This window comes from Mustela putorius, unplaced genomic scaffold, assembly GCF_011764305.1.
Source record: "Mustela putorius furo isolate JIRA1106 unplaced genomic scaffold, ASM1176430v1.1 tig00003834_pilon_pilon_pilon, whole genome shotgun sequence".
Classification (NCBI taxonomy): Eukaryota; Metazoa; Chordata; class Mammalia; order Carnivora; family Mustelidae; genus Mustela; species Mustela putorius.
In genome coordinates, this window is record NW_025421987.1 from 95,328,653 (window position 1) to 95,351,008 (window position 22,356).

The 22,356-nt window shown below is 35.5% G+C and overlaps 1 protein-coding gene across 9 annotated transcripts in view; it reads left to right on the plus strand.

Annotated features, from left to right (window-relative positions):
• The window catches only part of DLG1 (discs large MAGUK scaffold protein 1), a 255,607-nt gene that overhangs the window by 16,022 nt on the left and 217,229 nt on the right, over nucleotides 1-22,356 (plus strand). For 8 of the 9 annotated variants that reach the window (XM_045088103.1, XM_045088104.1, XM_045088102.1 and 5 more), the window contains exon 4: nucleotides 1,144-1,310. In XM_045088103.1, the coding sequence (XP_044944038.1) occupies nucleotides 1,144-1,310 (167 nt within the window). Of the gene's footprint in view, nucleotides 1-1,143; nucleotides 1,311-21,800; nucleotides 21,901-22,356 lie in introns of those variants that run through there. The other variant, XM_045088111.1, reaches the window with a different exon arrangement.

Consider the following 22,356-nt stretch of genomic DNA (forward strand, 5'->3'; position numbering starts at 1 on the left):
TTTTTTCTTGATGGTTATGTGAACAGTTTTTTATACTTAACTCATGGTTTATAAAATACTTTCATATGCAATTTTCTCTAGTAATATTCTTAACACCTTGTAAAGTGGGTTGATACTATCTTCACTATGCTGATTTAGTTTTTATGAGCTCTTTACTTAGAAAGTTTTACAATTCTACTGGTTATTAAAAGAGAGTTATTTTGTCTCTACTATTTTCTGACTTTTTTAAAGGACATATTAATCTTTTCATCATAGAAATAAGTAAAAGTTATTCTGTTTAAATGTTACTTCTGTTTAAATGTTATTCTGTTTAAATAATTCTGTATAGGATATTCTCCCACCTTTGCTGTTAAAACAATAATTTCTCCCATTTAAAAAACTAACTCAAAATACACAACTAGGTGAATAAAGAACTGATAGTGGTGAACTTAAGCATTATGTAACTGTCACTCAGAGCTTTCTGAATGGCATGAAAAATCAGTGTTAATATGCTAAGTTTATATAATTCTAGTTGACAGCAAAGTAAATTGATCTTTTAAATTGTCCTGTGCTACTTTAAATAAATTTATGGATTTTTTAGTTTTGTTATGTTTAATTGATTATTTCTAAAATATAAAATATTTAATTTAGTATTTCACTTTCTTGTTCATGTTGGTTAGAAGGACAGTTAAAACTATGTGAGGGGTTTATATTGAGGAGATATTGGTGGTATGAAGATAAAATATCAGTAATGACTCACATCTTCAAAATTCATAGTAGTGATATTAACTGCTTTGGTTAGGAGCCTGTTAGGTGCCATTGTGGGCTTCATATGTATTATACTCAGTACTTTTTACAATTCACATGATAAAGAGGCAAGTTATCAGAGGTTAAGTAACTTGCCTGAACAGGCAGCTAATTTATGATGAAATAGAGATTTGAACTCAGCACTGACTTTGAAGTGTAAAAAGCCTGTGACTTTTACACTATGCCCTGCAAGTTCTGATGTAACTATGACAAAATAAAATGAGAAAATATTCACTGTTTAAGTACATTATAAGATTGGGCTTATTTTACTTTTTGAGTTAATGCTGTTTCAGCAATGCATAGTTTAATTAGAAAATCTAAATACTTTGATTTTTTTTTTCTTTTCTTCACTTCTAGATATTCAAGAATTTTATGAAGTGACCTTACTGGATAATCCAAAATGTATAGATCGTTCAAAGCAGTCTGAACCAATACAGCCTGTGAATACTTGGGAAATTTCCAGCCTTCCAAGCACTACTGTGACTTCAGAAACACTGCCAAGCAGCCTTAGCCCTAGTGTAGAGGTAAGATAAATTTTTTCCTGAGGCTGTTTTTTAATAATCAATTTATTGGGGCTGCTAAGTTTTTTCACTTTATTAAAATGGATATTATGTGGAAATATCATGAGATTACAAATATTTTTTAAGAGAAAAGCTCAGAATCTCTGATGCCCCTTTCTTAACATGTTGTAAATGGTTTGAGGTCTGAAATACTTGGCTTTAGACTATTAAAAGAACACTTTGCATGAGATACCTTAATGAAATTGTATTTTGAAAAGGTGATTTTACTCTGTTTTTTTGTTTGTTTGTTTTGAGAAATAGAATATAGTTTTGTTGTGCTGGGCCGATTAATTGCTACATATACTCCAATGATTCTGTTTATTTGACTTGAAGATTGCATTAATAAAATTCACTAAAGACTGATCAGTAAATCTTAAGGTTAGCATTGGTTTCAGCATTTTTCTGTAGTTAAAACTATATTTCTTTAAGTTTTAAGAACTGTTTTAGTAATGTTCTTTTTTTGGTTGTAACGTATTGTTGCTGGTAGAGTTAGAACAGAGATATATGAAGCATTTTGTAATGAGGCTTCTATCTGACAAACATTAGTCATTTGAATGTGGTTGTCTGACTGAATTTGATTCTAGTCCCTTCTAGTTTGTTTGTACTAGAGAAATGCTTGGAAAATTGAATCAGCCTCTGTTTGGTGAGTAATAAATCAGGGAAAAGTAGTGGTGGGCAGCAACCAGACAACCCTTTGGTAATGAAGCAGACAGTTTCTGAGTTTTCTTTTTTTATATTATGTCACATAGAACTCTAAAATTTTAAAGCAGGCAACAAATCTGATCCCTCTTTTTCATTTTAAGGATTTGGAAACTGAGATCCAAAAGAAAAGGAATGACTTGACCCAGCTTATTTAGCTAGTTTGGGCAAGTCTACCCTTAGATTTCAGACCTTGTAACAGATCACGGTTCTCTTTACTGATCCTGTTCTGCACTTGTATGTTTATTGTTTCTGTGTCTTTTTTTTTTTAATCTCTTTTTTATCACTCTTAGATCATTTCCATTTTCATTCCCTTTTGTTGATAAATCATTTGCCCTTATGATCAATTCCAAATAGATTTTTTTTAATGTTAACTATTAGTACAGTTTTTATTTCACATTTATTTTCCTAGCTTAAAAATTTTGCATTTGAGGAGACATGTTAAATTTTAAGAGAATTGAGTTTCTTATTTAATTACTTAACTATTGTCTTCTATTGTCTCATTGATTATGTTCAACTATGAGTATAATGCATAGAGTTCTTATAGTTGATTTGCCTATTTTTATAGGAGATTGTTTAGATAGTGGCTGGCTCAATGTAACCAGTAAAATAAATGTTCATTAAGGTTAAATAAGTGGATAATACTGCACAGTGGAAGTTAATTTCTATATAGAGTTCAGTCAGAAAGATCAGGAAGGCATTGAATTCCATTATGAGTAGTATTGGAAAATTTCAGGGGTGCCTGGCTAACCCAGTCAGTGGAGTGTGTGACTCTTGATCTCAGGGTCATGAGCTAGAGCCCCACGTTGGGTGTAGAGGTTACTTAAAAATAAAATCTTAAGGGAAAAAAAAAGAAGAGTATCGGAAGATTTCAACTTGTGTAAAGTGAGGCACTGGTATTTAGAAAGACCCTTTGCAATACTGGTTTCTGCATCTCCTAAAGGGTGTAGTATGGACATGTTAAAGGAGAATAGGAGAACAAGAATTTTCAGACTATAAATGGGAGGTCTAATTAGGAAAATGGATGAGAAGGGATTATGATTAAAATGTTGCTTAGGGCTTGGCACATGAAAATGCTCTAGTGTGCTTGAAATTTACACCCATTCACATTTAAACTTAGTAATGGGATCATGGAGATGTGTCCATCAAGTCCCAGATTTTTTTAAAGAAGGGAAGATCTGTATGTGTCAAATCTATAGTGAGCTAAGTTTAGTTCAAAAGAAGTACTGTTTTGTAGAGAGGACAGAATACCCTGATAGATGCTTGCCTGAAAATGTAAATAGTTTTGAAACACACTTGATGGATGACAGTCCTAAGGTCTTAAAAAACAAACAAACAAACAAAAAACCCTGTAATGTTTATAGGTTTCATTTCTACTTTTTTGAGAGTAGAAGGAAAGTATATTCCCCTGTTCCCCATTTATGTATGCTTAATTTGGACAGAAAACTTGGCTAAGAGGCATTTGACTCGATTGCTTTAGACACTTGGAGGATGATGTTTAGGACTGAAAAGAGATCTCGAACTTTTAATTCACCTTATTTAAAGTTTTGTAGTTGAAGAGAGTCCACTGACCCAAATTAAGACAAATGCAGAGGAAGTTTTTATTTGACTATAACTTAAAAAATAATATGAAAATCATGAAAATATTTTATCTCATACAAATTTTAGGTTATTATGGCACTTGTGCACTAATTCTTGGATAAAAAAGTAAGGTAATGCGGGCACCTGGGTGGCTCAGTTGGTTAAGGGTCTGACTCTTGATTTTAGTTCAGGTCATGATCTCAGGGTTGTGAAATCCAGCCCCTAGTTGGACCCTGCACTGGGTGTGGAGCCTGCTAAAGATTCTCTCTCCCTCCTCTTCTTCTCTCCCCTCCTCCACCTTAAAATAGGTTGGTAGGTAGTAAACAGAAAGGTAATGTTTTTGTGACAAAGTTGTATGCAACACAATCTTACTATCTCTTTTACTTCATGTTCACTTTTGTAGGATTATCATAAAGAGGGTTTTTGTTTTGTTTTGTTTTGATTTGTTTTTTTTTGCAAAAGAAGTATTTGAGATAGAGCAATTTCCAGGGCATGCTTCTCTTACTTTCTTAAAGTGAAAATCTTTGTCTTGTAGACATTTGTTCACTTTTCTTTCTTGTCCTTTTTGTTTTGTTATTAACTGATCTAACTTGCCAGATCTTCATTTGTCAGTTAATTTGTGGCCTTGTAACTTCATTTCCTATATTTCTTCTGATGTTGTAAAGTGAAAATCAATGCCATTTATTTTTGCAGTGACATGGCAGCATCCCCCTTTTTTTTTTTTTTTAAAGATTTATTTATTTGACAGACAGAGAACACAAGTAGGCAGAGAGGCAGGCAGAGAGAGAAGGGGGAAGCAGGCTCTCTTCTGAGCAGAGTGCCCAATGCAGGGCTCCATCCCAGGACCCTGGGATCATGACCTGAGCCAAAGGCAGAGGCTTTAACCCACTGAGCCACCCAGGCGCCCCAGTATTCCATTTTCTTAGAACTTTTTTGTGTTTGGTATATCTGTCTTCTATTTTGAACATATACCTAGTATATTGTTTGGAATGATGTTTGCACAATATTAATGATTGTTTCTGGGTGATGGGGACTTTTTTCTTTTTAGTACTTTTCTCTGATACTTAAAAAAAATAACGCATGTCATTTTTATGGAAACAAATCTATCCTAAAATAAGAGTGAATTTTAGAGATGGTAAGGAAGAGTATTCAAAAGGAACCAAGAGGCAAGAGTAGGAGAAATTGTCTGATTTAATGAGAAATTCCAACAGAAAAGGATGCAGTATCCTATTTTAGTCCTTTTGGGCTCCTGTAACAGAGTATCACAGATTGGGTAGCCTATAAACAACAGATTTATTTCTCACAGTGTGGAACCTGGGTAGTCCAAGATCCGGTCACAGGTAGATACACTTTCCTGGTTCCTAGTTGGCCCTTTTCTTAGTGTGCTCATGTTGAGGAAGGGTGAGAGAGCTCACCATAGTCTCTTTTATAAGGACACTAATCCTATTCACAAAGCCTCCCTTATGGCCCAGTGACCTCCCAAAGTCCCCACCTCTTAATACTATCGCATTGGAGTTTAGCATTTCAACATGTGAATTTTTGTGGGGGGACACATTCAGCCTATGGCAGTTCTGTTTTTGATAGTACATTGCAAGCACACCAAAGAGTCAAAGGCTTGGTTTTCTTTTTTGATGTGAAACCATAAAAATCACCATTTTAATGATTTTTGGATAGGAAGAGCTTTTCTAAGCATGACAGCAATCAAAATCCAGAAGAATTAAAAGGTTAAGAAGGCTGAGTTTGGGGGCACCTGAGTAGCTCAGTCAGTTAAGTGTCTGACTCTTGATCTCAGCTCAGGTCTCAATCTCGTGGTCATGAGTTCAAGCCCTGCGTTGTGCTCTACTTAGTAAAATGGAAGGAAAAAAAAAGAATGCTGACTTTGTGGAATTTCTTTGTGATCATCACAAAGTTTGATTATTTGAAGTTTAGTTAGAGAATTATATCTTGAAAAGGTACATTAAACAATTGAGAAATGGGGGAATTTGTTACATTTATAAAAAGGGACTAATTTTCCCCCCTCTCAACTCAAAAAAACCTCTTTACAGGACAGTAAGAAAAACATCAACATTCAATAAAAAAGTGACCAAAGGAAGTGAATGGGCAGTTTAGAGAAAAAGAATTACCAATGGATCAAGTAAGCCTTTGAAGAGATGCTCAACCTCACTTCAAAAGCATGCATATCAAATTGACAAGGGGAGTATTTTAACTAATTTGATTGTCAAAGATTAATTAAATGTGAGGAAACAAACTCTTTTATACTGTTGGAAGCAGGTACAGTGGTGCAACCTTTCTGCAAGACAACAGTATATATTCATATCCTTTGATCTAGCTACATGTTCCAGATATAATTACACAAATTAATATGTATTTATATATATATATATGTTCATTGTAGTATTATTTGTAATATTCATAAAAATCAACAGGGAAACCATCTAAATTATTATCAGTAAGAAACTGGTTAAGGATGCCTGGCTGGCTCAATAGAGTATTTCAAGCTCTTGATCTTGAGGTCGTGAGTTCAAGCCCCACATTGGGTGTAGAGATTACTTTAAAAAATTGTATAAAAAAGGAAACTGGATAAACACATTATGGTACAGCCACTTAATGCAATATGAAAAAGCAGTCATAAAAATATAGATTCCATATCCTCTCTATGTTATTAAGTGATTACATATCAGGAGGTATAATATGACTGTAAAAAGAAAAATAATATTGCCAGGTATATATTTAGAAGAATACACACTTAGTCTTTTCAGTAATGTACTCATTTTCAGTTATCTCTACTATCTCTGAGCTCCATGTTTCAGCACTTCTGAATTCATCTTTAGGGGAAGGAAATTCTCTGAGTAGGGAATATAGATTCTTTTCCCTTCTCTTTGACCTTTTGATTTAGTGCTTTAAAAAAATTCTGTCTGCTTTAATTTAAGTAAAATTTCAGGAGATAGTAAAAAGCATGTATTCACTCCACCCGGTTGAATCTGAACATTGACTTAAATTATTGAAGTGTACTGGGTAGTATTTATACATAAAACTACGCAAATCATAAATGTATAGCTTGATGAATTACTGCATTGTGGATATACCCAGTTAAGAAAAAGAAAATGGAATGACTGCTAATGGGTTCTGGAATTAGATAGTGATGGTGGTTTTACAACTCTGAGTATACTGCACACCAGTGAATTGTACGTTTTAATATTTGGTAAATTTTCCTGGTATGTACATTATGTCTCATTTTACAAAAGAAATCTTCCTTGTACCTTTCCTAGTCACTACCTGTATCCTGTTCTTCAAAGAACCATCCTGATTTCTAACCCCATGGATGAGTTTTGCCTCTCCTAAAACTATAATTTAACAGATTCATACAGTATGTACTCTCTTACGTCTAACTTTTTTCTTATATTTGAGAATTTCCTCCAAGAGTGGAAGTTTTTTTTCTTCTTTGTGCTGTATAATATTCCATTGTAGATATACTGCAGTATATTTATCCATTCTGGTGATGGCTGTTTGTGTTGTTTTCAGTTTTGTGTTAGTACTGCTTTAAACATTATTTTATAGTAAGTTCTGCCATAGCACAACATATATGTTCTTAAAAATCACTTCAAAATGCAAAATTGTGCAGTAAAAACTATAGGGCTTATGTAGAAAATGGAGTTAGAGACTCAAAGCTCAAAACTTGGTGAGTAACATATAAAAAAAGATAATATCTTGATAAAAATGGCAGCACAATTTCTAAACACACTTACAGGATTGTGTGTTAAGATTCAACTTGTGAGTTCTTGCCCAGTGCTAGCCCAGGAATTTATCTGAAATTGGATGTAGGGTTATTAACAGGTGTGGGTGACTATGAATCCTAACATTCAATAAGCTAAGGTCTGAAATGTGTGCTTCTGTGTATTTCTTTCTGGTTTGTTTCATCTGGGTGCAATTTTCTGTTCTCACCTAGTGTTTCACATGGACGAGATTGGACTTAAGCAAACATGAAATTAGCTACCGTTGTTCCCTAATATGTCAATCGTATTGGAACATATTTGCTTTTTCAAAATGTTATGGTAGAACCGTGTATATTTTTTGGTGCATATTTTTTTATGTGTATATTTTTTGGTGTACCTGTGTATGTGTTTCTGTTGTTTATATACCCAGTTGTGAAAATGATATGCTTATGTTTAATTTTGGAACACAATAACAGCAGTTTGGCAAAATGGTTATGCCTGATTTTTATAATTACAACCAGTACATGCAAGTTTTGGTTGCTTTACAAGTTTACCATTGCTTGTTATTGTCAGTCTTTTTATTAATAATTTATTTCAGTAGGTGTGCGATGGTACTTCATATTGTTGTATTTGCATTTTCCTTATCTTATCAAGATTAATAGTTAACACCTTTTCATATGTTTATTCATTTTGCTATCTTTTGTGAAGTGTCTATTTAAGTTTCTCATCCCCCCCCCATTGTTTTTCATCTTATTGATCTGTAGGAGATCTCTATCTGGATATGATTCCTTTGTTGGATATATGTATAATATACATTTTCTCCCACTCTGAGGCATGCTTTTACTAATGATACCTTTTTATTATTTCTTAAATCTAATATATGGTTAATGGTTAATGCTCTTTATGCCTACTGAAATGTTTTTCAGCTTCAAAGTCATAAAGTTATCCTACTTTATTATTTGTTAAAAACTTTTTTTTCACTTTGCACATTTACATCTGTAATCCATATTGCAGAATTTGCAAAATTTCACATGAATTAGCATTACAGCACATCTCCATTCTTGCACTTTAGTCTAAACAACCCTCATTTCTTGCCTAGATTATTGTAATGGTCTCTTTGGCCTATCTGTTCACACTTGCACCTTTTCCATTTATGACCACTTTGCCTCCAAGATTGTTTTTATAAAATACAAGTCATTTCATCACCCTTCATTGGCTTTCTGTTCCTCTCAGAATGAAGTGGGAGATTTCTGAAGAGACTCAGAAATTCTAATTATTTGACCACTGCCTGTTTTTCCACTCTTGTAAAACTCTTTCATTCTTTGGCTACTGGTTTCTCTTCGTTCAGGGTCCCCACATAATTCCTCTGCATAGGAAGTTCTTTCTTGCCAACTCTTGCTTATTTTTAGCATTTTATTTTAAATGTCAGTTCTTCCAACAAATAATTGAGCATCTGGTATGTATCACACATTGAACAATGGGCTTGAATAAAGGCAAAGATCCTTGTCCTCATGGAGCATATATTCTAGTGGCCATGCTGGTAATAAACAATAAATTATTTAGTATGTTAGAAGGCGATAAGTGATATGGAAGGGAAAAAAGAGCTGAGTGAGGGTATGAGGAATGTCATATTCCTTTCCAGTTTTACAAAGTACATTCCCGTACACTTTGCAATTTTTATTAGGGTTATTCACGATAGGCCTGATTTTAAAGAACATGGTATTTGTACAGAGAGTTAGAAGTTGATGCAGCTATTTGGGGAAATAATCAGTGCAAAGATTATAAGGCATAAGGCTGAATTGTATGAGAAATAGCAAGATGGACAGTATGTTTAGAAGGTATTAAGTAAGGGAAAGAGTAGTGGGAGATGAGGTCAGAGGGTAAGGCAGAGGCAGATCATGTAAAGCTTCTTCAGGGTTTTGGACTGGAGGAATGACATTTAACCTAATCTTTAAAAGGATCGCTTAGGCTGTTTTGTTGAAAATAGTTTGTGGCAAGAGTAGAAGCAGGAGACCTGTTAAGGAGTCTGTCTCAGTGATCCAGTTAAGGATGCATGTAGGCGTGAACCAGAGTGGTGATAATGGAGGTGCTAAGTGGCTGAATTATGGATATTTTAAAGTAGAACATGAGTATTTGGGACAGATTGGAAATGGGTTGTGAGAGTAAGATGGAGATCACTGCAAGAGAATTAAGGATAACTATGTGGTCACTTCCTGGTAGAAGCCTTTCTTTACCTCTCAGATTATCAGAGCCTGTGTTATAGTACTTTCTGCTTCTGCTTGATAATACTCATCAGTATTGTAATTAAATGCTGTGAAATTACAGATTTTGTGTTATTTTGGTCTCTACTAGGCTGTCCTTCAGGCTAGAGACTTGTGTTTACTAAAATATATGTAGTACTTATATGTAGTAGCTATTCAGTAAATACTTACCAAATGAAGTGAGAATTTTGGTTCTTTCCATACTGTTATTATGTAACAGGCTAATGGTGGCTATATTTTTTTCTAGCTTTATCATAAAAATCTTCCAACTCCAACAAAATCAAGGGAATAATACAACGTCCATATAGTATAGCAAACCTCCGAATATCTATAGAGTCAGCAATTACTAACATTTTGTCATATTTGCTTTCTTTGTGTATGTGTATTTTTGGTACATTATGTGAAAATTAGTTCCATTCATCAAGCACTTAAACTATGAAAACTTCAGTATATGTTTCCAATGAGTAAGAACAGTCAAACGTCCTGATGTCTGGGTGGCTCAGTTAGTTGACATCTGCCTTCAGCTCAGGTCATGATCCCTGAGTCCCAGGATCAAGCACCTTGTCGGGCTCCCTGCTCAGCAGGGAGTCTGCTTTTTCCTCTGCCTCTCCCCCTGCTCGTGCTCTATCTCAATCTCTCTTTCAAATAAATTAAAAAAAAAAAAGTTAAACATTCTCCTATGTAAATAACCCTAATACTGTTATTACTACTAACAAAATTAATAATATTTTATTTTCTCTTCAGTTCATTTTTACTACTGTCCCCAGATAAATAAGCTTTTTACCCTGCCCTTGTAAAGGTTCCTTTTCCTTTTCCAGGGAAAAGTATTTTTTTACAGAAGAATAACAGCTAATAAATACAAATGAGATGATAAAATTGGGGTGTGGGGAATCAATATTTTGAAACCTAATGAAATAAGTGATTTAGGGAAAGATCATTAATGAGTCAGTCAGATAAAAATTTATTCAATATGAGTTGCTGAAGTGCCTGCCTACAGATACTTAATAATTACAAAGAAAAAACATACCTCTACAATGGAATGGTGTGCACTTCCTGGTGGGATACAGTATGAAATTCAGTATATCATTATGAAGTTTACCTACCAAAAATAAGTCTAATCATCCTTTATGTCTAACTTCCTGTTACCGGAAATACAGGGCTTTGTGGAATGACTTAGTGTGAGGAGACAAATTCAATAAATATAGAATATGTGGTATTCTGTAAGACAGCTGATGTGGTCTCTTCAAAAAGTAAATGTCATTTAAAAAAGGAAAGAAAAGATGAGCAGGGTAAAGCTTCTATTTTCTTTTAATGTTAGTATATAGAGTAAAAGTTTGTGCAATACTCCCTTTCAAAATTGGCTATTAAGTCTTTTCCTTTTTTGTTGCTCTTTTTTTGTTTGTTTTTAAAGATTTTACTTATTTATTTGAGAGAGCACACGAGTGGAGGGTGGGGCAGAGGGAGAGAGAGGGAGAAGCAAACTCCCCACAGAGTGTGGAGGGAAACGCAGCCCAGTCCCAGGATCCTGAAATCATGACCTGAGCCAAATTCAGACACCTAACGAACTGAGTGCTCTGTTGCTCTCTCTCCTTTTAAAAAATTATCACTAATGGGGCGCCTGGGTGGCTCAGAGGTTTAAGCCTCTGAGGTCAGGTCATGATCTCAAGCTCTTGGGATCAAGCCCCACATCGGGCTCTCTGCTCAGCAGGGAGCTTGCTCCTTCTCCTCTCTCTCTCTGCCTGCCTCTCTGCCTACTTGTGATCTCTGTCTATCAAATAAATAAATAAAATCTTTAAAAAAATTATCACTAATTTAGTGACTGAGAGATTTTTATTTATAGGTTACTCAAATTACTCCACATTTGGGGAATCCCTTGAAGGGTCTGGGTCCTTTTGACATGACTGCCTGAGTTTTTGAGCATGTCCTTGCTTTCTGGCACAGTTTTCCCAAGTTCATTTTGAGCTTTCACTGTCTCAGAACTAGAATCAGCCAGCAATAATGGCTTCTGATTTAAAATACTTATTTTAATCTCTTTTCTGAAATAAGGTGGGATTTTTTTTTTTTTAATTTAGCTTTTAAAGTTTTTGCTTTAAAAATACCCAGGGGCACCTGGGTGGCTCAGTGGGTGAAAGCCTCTGCCTTCGACTCAGATCATGATCTCAGGATTCTGGGATCAAGCCCCACATCAGGCTCTCTGCTCAGTGGGGAGCCTGCTCCCCCCCCCACCTACTTGTGATTGCGCTTTCTCTCTCTCTCTCTCTCTCTTTCTGTGTAAAATAAATAAATAAAATCTTAAAAAAAAAATACCCAGAAAGCAAGAACTATTTTATTTTTAATCATTTATCACTCTTTCATTTTTCTTAACGAAAACTACTTCACTGTTGAGAGCTTGGTCATTAGTTTACAGTAATGTTTTTAAATCTCATCAAGTTCTGAGCAGGTATAGATAAATTCCAATTAAAGTTTTCATTAATTGTTAAGGTTTTTAGTTGTTAGTTTACATCACGAATGGGGAATATATATTCACTTTTCACTGCCTTATTTTTCACCAAAAGATAGAATTACTAAATACTGTTCAGGGTGCCCGGGTGGCTCAGTCAGTTAAACTACCTTTGGTTCAGGTCATGATCCCTAGGTCCTGAGATTGAGCCCCATGTAGGGCTCCCTGCTCAGTGGGGACTCTGCTTGTTTCTCTCCCTTTGTTCTTACTCACGTGTGTGCTCTCTCTCTCAAATAAATAACTAAAATCTTAAAAAAAAAATGCTATCCATAGACTGATAATTTCTATGTTAGAGTAAACTGCTGTTTTGGTTTGTTTTCAGAAAGAATGAAAAAGAAAAGTTTTAAATAGTTACCTCATTTGCTTTATTCCTTTTTAAAAGGAAATAACTAATTGCTCAACTCCTATTTCCTTGGTAGAAACATTTAAAGTTATACAAACACTACCAGCACTACCTTTTATAGATTTACTTTTGGGTTGAAGGTAGAGTATTTGTTTTTCCTGAAATTCTGTTTCCAGGTCCTTCTTTATGCCATTCCTTCCAACTGGAATGTCCGTTACATTAACTCCATCTTGCATGGCCCAGCTCAGAAATCTTCCATGTGAGGTCATCAACCCATCTTTTGGCTAAAACTAATCTCTTCTGAATACCTGTAGCACTTTGTACTTTTCTTATGGGACTTAACATTTTACTGTTATTTGAGCTCTATTTCAGTCCTTTTTAAAAAAAATTAGTTTTTTTTTGTTTTTTATAATTTTTCTTTTGAAGATTTTATTTATTTGACAGAGAGAGAGACAGCAAGAGCAGGAGCATAAGCAGGGGATTGGGAGAGGGAAAGCAGGCTTCCCGCTGAGCAGGGAGCCCGACACAGGGCTTGATCCCCGGACCCTGGTATCATGACCTGAGCTGAAGGCAGACACTTAACGAGTGTAGCCACCTAGGCGCCCCCCCCCCAAATTTAGTATTTTGAAAACAATTTCTGTCTTTGGAAAAATTGAAAGAATAGTAAGATAAACTGCCATCTTGTCACATTTTCTTGTTTCTGTACGTAAACACGCACATATGTATAAGCTTTTATTTTTGCTGACCCCTTTGAGAGCAAATTGCAGGCATCGTGAATCTTTTACCCTTAAGTACCTCATGTATCTCCTATGAACAAGGATATTGTTCTAAAATTTTTTTATTTTTTTATGAATATGTCTAAAAATGCCTAGTATGCAATTACAAGACAGGATATTTAAAATTAATATAATGCCATTATTTATACAGTGCTATTATCAGTTCATATTCAAATTCAGTACATTTTTAGTCTTTGGCACTACCTATCCTATAATTCTGTATCCCTGAAGCAGACCTCCACTTTGGTTCTTACTATGGACTTTGGAAGAGAGCTGACAAAATTTTATAATACAGCTTTATGAACTGTCACAATTTTGAATTCCTGCCTTTGAAATAATTGGCAATCATGTACTGGTGGTTGGTGCCTTTTCCTGTTCATCAGAAGAACTCAAGGTTCTTCTCCTTGACGTTCTATTTTTCTAGCAGACGTCTCTCTCTCTCTCAGAGGTAATATGACACAGAGACACTAGTTTGACCTCTCCATCACTCAGCCCACCACCAAATTTAGTGTTTTCTCATTCCAATTTTTAAGCAATATATTATGAAATAGTAAATAAAAAACACAAAATTTGAAATAATGCACAACCCCTGTGCAGAGCCCTTATAATGAAAAAATTATTAGGTATACTGAGTGAATTGTACATGAGATATCTGCAGGTGATTTCAATGACCACTCTGCTGTTATTTTACATTCACTATTACATTATATTTTCATGTTTATATCTTAGGACAATCTTATCCCAGCATTTAAATGATACTTGCAAGTACAAGAACTGAAGGACATACCCCTAAGTCAGTAACTTTGAAATGGAAGCAAAGTATAAAGAAGTGCTGTGAAAGAAGTGAAACAATTGCCATATTATGTCACACTGTTAATCTAGGAGAAAGCTTGGCAAAATGTTATCCAGTTACTGAGAAAATAAGTCTTCATTAAAGTTTAGGTGTGCCACAGTGGTTATAAATTTATATGCTGCAAGAAGGCATCCCAGTATGTCTTGAATTATGAGTATGATTATATGATGTTTCCAATAGCTAATTTAGGTAATTTTGATTGTTCCATACCTGCGTTGGCATCTGTTACTATTTTCAGTATTAGAACAATATCTCCTCATGTGCTCTTAAACCCTACCCACCCCCTTTTTGAACTGGCAAAGTGATACGTGCTTATTGTAAAAACTCCTAACTTAATAGAAGTATGTTTTCAATTATGGAAAGTCACCTTGCCAGATAATTAGCACTAATAGCTTCTGTTTTGCTCTTGATCCCTTTCTCTTTGGAATCTCATTCTTTATTCTCATTTAATATTTGTAGCTTCTTTCTCTTTCTCAGGCCTTTGTACCTGTTTTTATCCTCTAAATATATTCAGATATTCTCCTAAAATAAAAACAAAAAGGTGCTTCTTAGTAGGACCTGATAGCTTACCTTCTCTTCTTGAAAAAGTAATTTACCTTTTTTCTTTCTTTCCTTCTCATTCTTAATACACTGTAACCTGGCTTCTGTCACCCCTTTTCCAAAGTTACTGCTCTCTCTCATTTTCAGTTATTTACCTTAAAAAAAAAAATCTGTGATTACAAAATAATTCCGGCATATCTTAAAAAAAAATACACACACACACACACACACAGAAAGGTTATTGACATCTGTACCCCAGTGTTTATAGCAGCAATGGCCACGGTCGCCACACTGTGGAAAGAACCAAGATGCCCTTCAGCGGACGAATGGATAAGGAAGATGTGGTCCATATACACTATGGAGTATTGTGCCTCCATCAGAAAGGATGAATACCCAACTTTTGTAGCAACATGGTTGGGACTGGAAGAGATTATGCTGAGTGAAATCAGTCAGGCAGAGAGAGTCAATTATATGGTTTCACTTAATTGTGGAGCATAACAAATAGCATGGACGACATGGAGAGTTAGAGAGGAGAAGGGTGTTGGGGAAATTGGAAGGGTAGGTGAACCATGAGAGACTATGTACTCTAAAAAACAATCTGAGGGGTTTGAATTGGCGGTTGGGTGGGAGGTTGGGGTACCAGGTGGTGGGTATTATAGAGGGCATGGATTGCATGGAGCACTGGGTGTGGTGAAAAAATAATGAATACTGTTATGTCGAAAAAACAAAACAAAACAAAAGGTTATTGAAAGTCTTTTTTAAACATTTTTTCTCTGAGATAATCTCTTTTAAGCATTTGATGTATTTTTGTTCAACTAATCCTATATGTTAATGTATTTAGCTCAGACATGCATATTGAAAATGAGAGATCTATACATATCATTCTGTAACTTGGCTTTCCAAATCTGTATATTTAGAAATATTGTACTACATTATATAATGTGGAGCAAATTGCTTAATTTTGCTACTTTAGCTTCATCATCTGCAAAGTAGAGATGATAACAGAGCTCACCTCATATGGTGCTTGTAGTATGAAATGGGGTAACTTATGCAAAACTTAGATCAGAGTCTGACACGCATAGTAAGTATCAATAAATGGTAGATTTAAAAAATAAAGAACCTTTATGGTATGCTGGGTGGCTCAGTCAGTTGAGTGTCTACCTTCGGCTCAGATCATGATCCCAGGATCCTAGGATCAAGTCCTGCATCAGGCTCCTTGCTTGGCAGGGAGCCTGCTTCTCCCTCTGCCTGCTGCTCCCCCTGCCTGTGTGCATGCATGCACACTCTCTGTCTCTCTCTGACAAGGTCAGAAAGATAATAAAATCTTGAAAAAAATAATCTTTAGTTGTATTAAAATGTTGCATACTCATTAGTAATTTATTGATGTAGCAAGGATAAAGAACCTCTTTTTTTAGTCTTTTCCCTATGTGTTACATTTTGGACAGCAACTTTTCATCTGTTAAAGTTTTGTTATAAGGTAGCAGTTCAGTCATATCTGCAGGGTTCACTTGTAATTCTAGTTCTCTTGCTATTTCCACCACATCTTCAATGATTTCCTTCACTGGAGCCTTGAACCCCTCAAAGTCATCCATGAAGGTTGGAATCAACTTCTTCCAAATTCCTCTTAATGTTCATATTTTGAACTCTTTCCAGGAGGAGTGGTTTTTCTCATGCCACAGATATTCTTTTTTTTTTTTTTAAGATTTATTTATTTATTTATTTGACAGAGAGAGAGAGAGAGATCACAAGTAGGCAGAGAGGCAGGCAGAGAGAGAGAGAGAGAGGAGGAAGCAGGCTCCCTGCTGAGCAGAGAGCCCGATGAGGGACTTGATCCCAGAACCCTGAGATCATGACCCTAGCCGAAGGCAGCGGCTTAACCCACTGAGCCACCCAGGTGCCCCATGCCACAGATATTCTTAATGGCATCTAGAATGGTGAATCCTTTCCAGAAAGTTTTCAGTTTACTTCGTTCAGAACCACTAGAGGAGTTACTATTCCTTGGCACCTATAGCTTTACAAAATACATTTCTTAAGACTTGAAAGTTCAGATTACTCCTTGATTCATGAGCTACAGAGTGGATGTTGTGTTAGCAGGTATGAAAAGAACATTATTCTCATGATACATTTACATCAGAACTCTTGGGTGACCAGGTGCATTGTCAGTGAACAATTATATTTTAAAAGGAATCTTTTTTTTCTGAGCAGTAGCTCTCAACAGTAGACTTAAAATATGCAGTAAACCATGTTGTAAAAAGATATGCTGTCATCCAGGGTTTGTTATTCCATTTATAGAGCACAGGCAGAGTAGATTTAGCATAATTCTTAAGTGCCCTAGGATTTTCAGAATGGCAAATAAGCTTTAGCTTCAACTTCAAGTCACCAGATACATTTGCCCCAAACAAGGGAATCAGCCTGTCCTTTGAAGCTTTCAAGTCAGACCTTTCCTCTAACTATGAAAAGTCCTAAATGGCATCTTCTTCCAATAGAAGGCTGTCATTTACATCGAACATGTGTTGTTTAGTGTGGTCACCTTCCTGAATTACCTTAGTTAGATCTGGATAACTTGCTGCAGCTTCTATATCCATATTTGCTGCTTCACCTTGCTCTTTTATGTTATGCAGACATCTGCTTTCCTTAAACCTCATAAATCAGCCTCTGCTAGCTTTAGACTTCCTCTGCAGCTTCCTAACCTCCCATACTTCACAGAACTGAAGAGAGTTAGGGTTTTACTCTGGATTAAGTTTTGGCTTAAGGGAATGTTGTATCTAGTTTTCTCCTATATCCAGACCATGAGAACTTTTTCCATGTGGCAATAAGGCTCTTTTGCTTTTATCATTCATGCGTTCATTGGAGTGCAACTTTTAATTTTCTTTAGGAACTTTTCCTTGCATTCATGACTTCGCTGTTCAGCACAGGAGGTCTAGCTTTCAGTCTGTCTTGGCTTTTGGCATGCTTCCTTCACTAAGCTTAATCATTTATAGTTTTTCTTTTTTTATTTATTTTTTTTTTAATTTTATTTATTTATCAGAGAGAGAGAGGGGGAGAGAGTCAGCACAGGCAGACAGAATGGCAGGCAGAGGCAGAGGGAGAAGCAGGCTCCCCGCTGAGCAAGGAGCCCGATGTGGGACTCGATCCCAGGACGCTGGGATCATGACCTGAGCCGAAGGCAGCCGCCCAACCAACTGAGCCACCCAGGCGTCCCAGCAAGGAGCCCGATGTGTGACTCGATCCCAGGACGCTAGGATCATGACCTGAGCCGAAGGCAGCCGCTCAACCAACTGAGCCACCCAGGCGTCCATTTATAGTTTTGATTTAAAGTGAGAGATGTGTGATTCTTCCTTTTACTTGAATGTTTAGAGGTCATTATAGGGTTATTATTCGGCTTAATTTCAATATTGTTGTGTGTCAGGAAGTAGGGAGGCCCAAGAGGAGGATGAGAGATGCAGGAAATAACTGGTCAGTGGAGTAGTCAGACCACACACAACATTTATTGTTTGCTGTCTTATATAGGTGCAGTTTGTGGTGCTCCCATACAGACACCAAAGGTCACTGATCACAGATCACCATAACAAGTGTAATAATAAAGTTTGAAATATTGCTAGAATTACCAAAATGTGACACAGAATCATGAGGTGAGCAAATGCTTTGGGGAAAATGGCGCCAGTAGACTTGCTTGACACACAGGGTTGCCAGAGACCTTCAATTTGTAAAACAAAGAAAAATCCATTGTAAAGCAAAGTGCAATAAAATGAGGTGTACCTACACTTTTCTGACTCTCTTAGGAGTTTTTCCATTGTTTTTGGCCCTGTGGGAACTCTTGGGATTGTTCTGCCTGTTTCTTTCTATAGTTCTTTCCCCAAGTGTCTTTATAAGTATGACTGATCAGAAATAATCTGAAGACTTGAGAAGAATTATCTGGATCTGTTGAGCTCTCTCTGTGTAGTTGTCTTCTCCCTGGTACTCTTACCTATGAATATTAGACACCTTAGCCTTCCTGAATTCTCATTTCTCTCCTTACCTTAGATTGCTGGGCTTTGTTTATTTTCCCCTTCCCTCTGTGGCAGCCTGGAGACTTTTTTCAGGTAGTTAGTTACCTGAGGCATTTATGGGACTCAACCTCATTTGTTTTCTTCTCACAAGGATCACTGTTTTGCACTGCATTTGTTCAATATCTAAAAATATTTTTTTTTTCTTGTATGTTCTGTTCTTTAGTTTTAAGGTAGGAGAGTTGATCCTTTCTCTGTACTGTTATGGTTGAAACAGTTGCCTATATATAGAAAGCTGTTAGTATTCTAAAATACTGTTAATTATCTTATGTGCCCGAATATTAGGTGAAGTGTAGCCATCCCCAAATGCTTATATTTCAGACTTTCTGAAGTTGCTCATTTTATAGGGTAATTTCTAAATTATTTTGCACACAAATTACAGTTTAAGAAGAACACATAGGCTTGAAATGTCCTTCATGCAAGTTTGGATGTTTATAGAAAATACAGTGAGTGTAGAATATAACACATTAAATAATCATGGCTGAGTATGACCTTAAAAATCATCAAGCATTGGATATAATATATAATCTTTCTTGAAAGATTAAAAAGTATGTTGATAAAAGTGGCCATATTATAGAGATCCTGATATATACCTACATAACAAATGGGGAAAATTGTGTATTATGTGAATAGATACTAATAATGATTTGAGATAAAATGTCAGGTGACATTTTAATATATAGATTCAAAAAGTGCAGCATCTAAACAATTTAGAGGGAAGTGAAATTGATGTTTGAGGTCAGAATGATTAGATGATTTTTAAAAGTGGCTGTATTACAATGATGACGCTAACATTAAGGTGAATATGAAGAATTTGATGGTAATTGTTTTCTGAATGTGACTGGAATAAAATGCTTTAGCCATATTGTCTTAATAATATGTGTTGTTAAGCATATATATATTAATTGAGCCAGTTTAAAGTAGATACGATTATTTCATCTCTATTCTTACAGGCTTATATTTGATCTGGCAAAACTATCTTAATCAGGTTTTACTGGGAAAATGGGGTATCTGATTTTCAGGGTTATTTCAGAAGTCTTTTAATTTTGTAATCACCTATAGTTTGGATATTAGAACAGCTATTCGTTAATTCAACAAATATTTATTGCGCCCATGTTACATTCTGGTTACCAGGTGCTAGGGATAAAGTGGTAGTTGAGTCTTGCCCCATTAGAACTTAGAATCCAATGAACTGAGAAACTGAGACATAGAAATCTTATAAGTTGAAGGACTCTTAGAAACTACTGAGTTTTTTTTTTATTTTATAAAGGGGGACACTGAGGTGTACCTCCTGCCCCAAAAGAAGGTGGCTACTTAAAGTTAACAGAGTCTGTTTCTGACTCTTGGTATGGTGATTTTCAACCTCCACTGCTGGGAGGTCTGCCAGACTTAGGAATGTGTTCTCTCTGGGCTAGACTATTTTAGATATCATAAAATTTTCACATAAATTTCAGAACACTAAGGGAGAAACCAGATGAAGAGTTTCACATACCTTTCTTTTGCCTATTATCTAAATTGTTTTCAGTATTTTTCCTAAAAAATGTTAAAGTTTCATTATTTGTGGAGTCGTTAGCCTTGAGTGGGCTTATTCTTTCATTTTAGGAGCAAAAGTTTGTTGGGGTGGTAGGAAGGGAAGAAGGGGGTACTCTCAATCTCCAACCAAGCATGTAATTTCCTGGCTCTCTCTTCTGTATGGGGGAAAGGATTTGTTGGCCCATGGTGAAATTTACTTCTGCTCACCCCAAGCCCCCATAGCCACATTTATGTATATAGATTTACAGCTCTAACTGGCATTTATTGAGCACTTGACAAGGTTGGCAGTTCTTTTAGTACTGTGCACATATTGTTTAATCCTTGCAGTAGTCCTGTTAGACTCTGTTCAAGGTAAACTTCCACTGGATATGTCTTACGCGTATCCCATTAGAATTGAAACAAAAAGCTATCACCTAATAGCCAATCAATAATAATGATGATGATGCTTATTATATGAAAGATATAAGTGGTATACATGTATTAACTCTTTCTTGTAACCCTTATAATTAAAGTTGCTGATGTAGCCCATGACAACCTGAAACATTAGGTGTAGGAGTTAGGTTATAAGAGGCAAATGGCAACAGTTTAGTAATTTGAATTGAGGTCATTCATAATACCTGTAGACCATGAGGAATCCTGATGGACAGAGATTGCAGGTAGTTCTCTTCCTAACTGTACATTTTTAAGGGGAGGAGGCAAGCTTGTGAAACTGAAAGCCAGCTGCATCTTTCTTTCTTGTTCCCTGTCAGCCTATCTAGTTCTGTTTCACAGTGATCTTGAGGATAGGACATTAATTCACAATTCAGAAGTAGTTAGGTTACTGCTGGGTTAAAACAAAGTCTTGTTGAAGTTTGTAGTGCTACAAAGTTATAATTATCTTTTTGTGGTGTTTATTTTTTTTTTCTAAAGGACTAGGTAAAATGGATTTAGTAAGGCACTAAATTTAAAATCTGGCTTCATTGGTTAAGTGTTGGGTTTTTTTTTTTTTTTTTTTTTTAGTAAAGAGAGAAGAGGTAAGTTTTAGACATACTATTTTAAATTATTGCATTTTGTTCTTCCTTCTCCCCTTCTTAAAAATACCACATGGAATATTCCATTCATTACTGCTTGAGAAAGTCATTACTTTGCAAGCTGCAGTTGCTGAAATGGTTTAGTGGAAGAAATGTTTGCTTGCATTTTTTAAGTGATTTTTTCTTTTTGGAAGTTTTTTTTTTTTTTTTTTTGAATATCCAAACTGTAGCAAGCAAGAAGCAGATTTAAATTTATATCGGGGAAACCTCTTTGTGGAACATTTCATCAGATGACTCCTTGTCAACCTCATATCTTGGAAAGAGGGATTAATGAAATAGCATCTGAAGCAGCAGTGAACTCTTACGGAATAAACCCTGATACCTTCCACAGTGTTTTGTGGGATAATTTCAAGTTCTTCAGATATAGATTACATAAAGAAGATTATAGGGCACGTGACACATTCTGGTTTCTTGTATTTTGGATAGTACAAAAATTAATACCTCTAAGAATGGATTCTGGAGAGATCTGATCATAGTTACAACTTTTTATCTATGGTTTTATCTTACAACTTCATTTTTTAATTTTATTTTTAAGTTTTTTATTCATATGGAGTTTAAAATAGTTTGCAGTAATCTGCTTTACGTGTAAAATATTGTAATGGTAAAGTAATGGATTGCCTGTGCATTGTAACCACAAAGGTAAGATATAGTATGCTTTCTCCATTTCATTGTTAGTGACAGAATGTGAGAGGCCTTTTTGTTCATAATGTATTTTGAAAACAAACTGTAACATTGTTATATATTTAAAAATAGATAGTTGAATCCATGTGATGCTTAGTTTGTATTCTTTAGGGAAGGTAATATTTTAAATGTTTTAAAGTGTTTTAAATGGCTAAAAATAGTGTATTGAGTGGATTTTTTTTCCCTCTGAGATCTATAGGAAGCTCTTTTCCCATAGCAAAGGTTTATAGGGCCTTGATTATATTTAAATCTTATAAATATATTATGAAAGTTCTCCCCCTCTGTTTTATTTTTTGCCCCAACATGTGATAATGGCTTAAAGTATAACTCATTTTGGGGCGCCTGGGTGGCTCAGTGGGTTAAAGCCTCTGCCTTCCGCTTGGGTCATGGTCTCAGGGTCCTGGGATGGAGCCC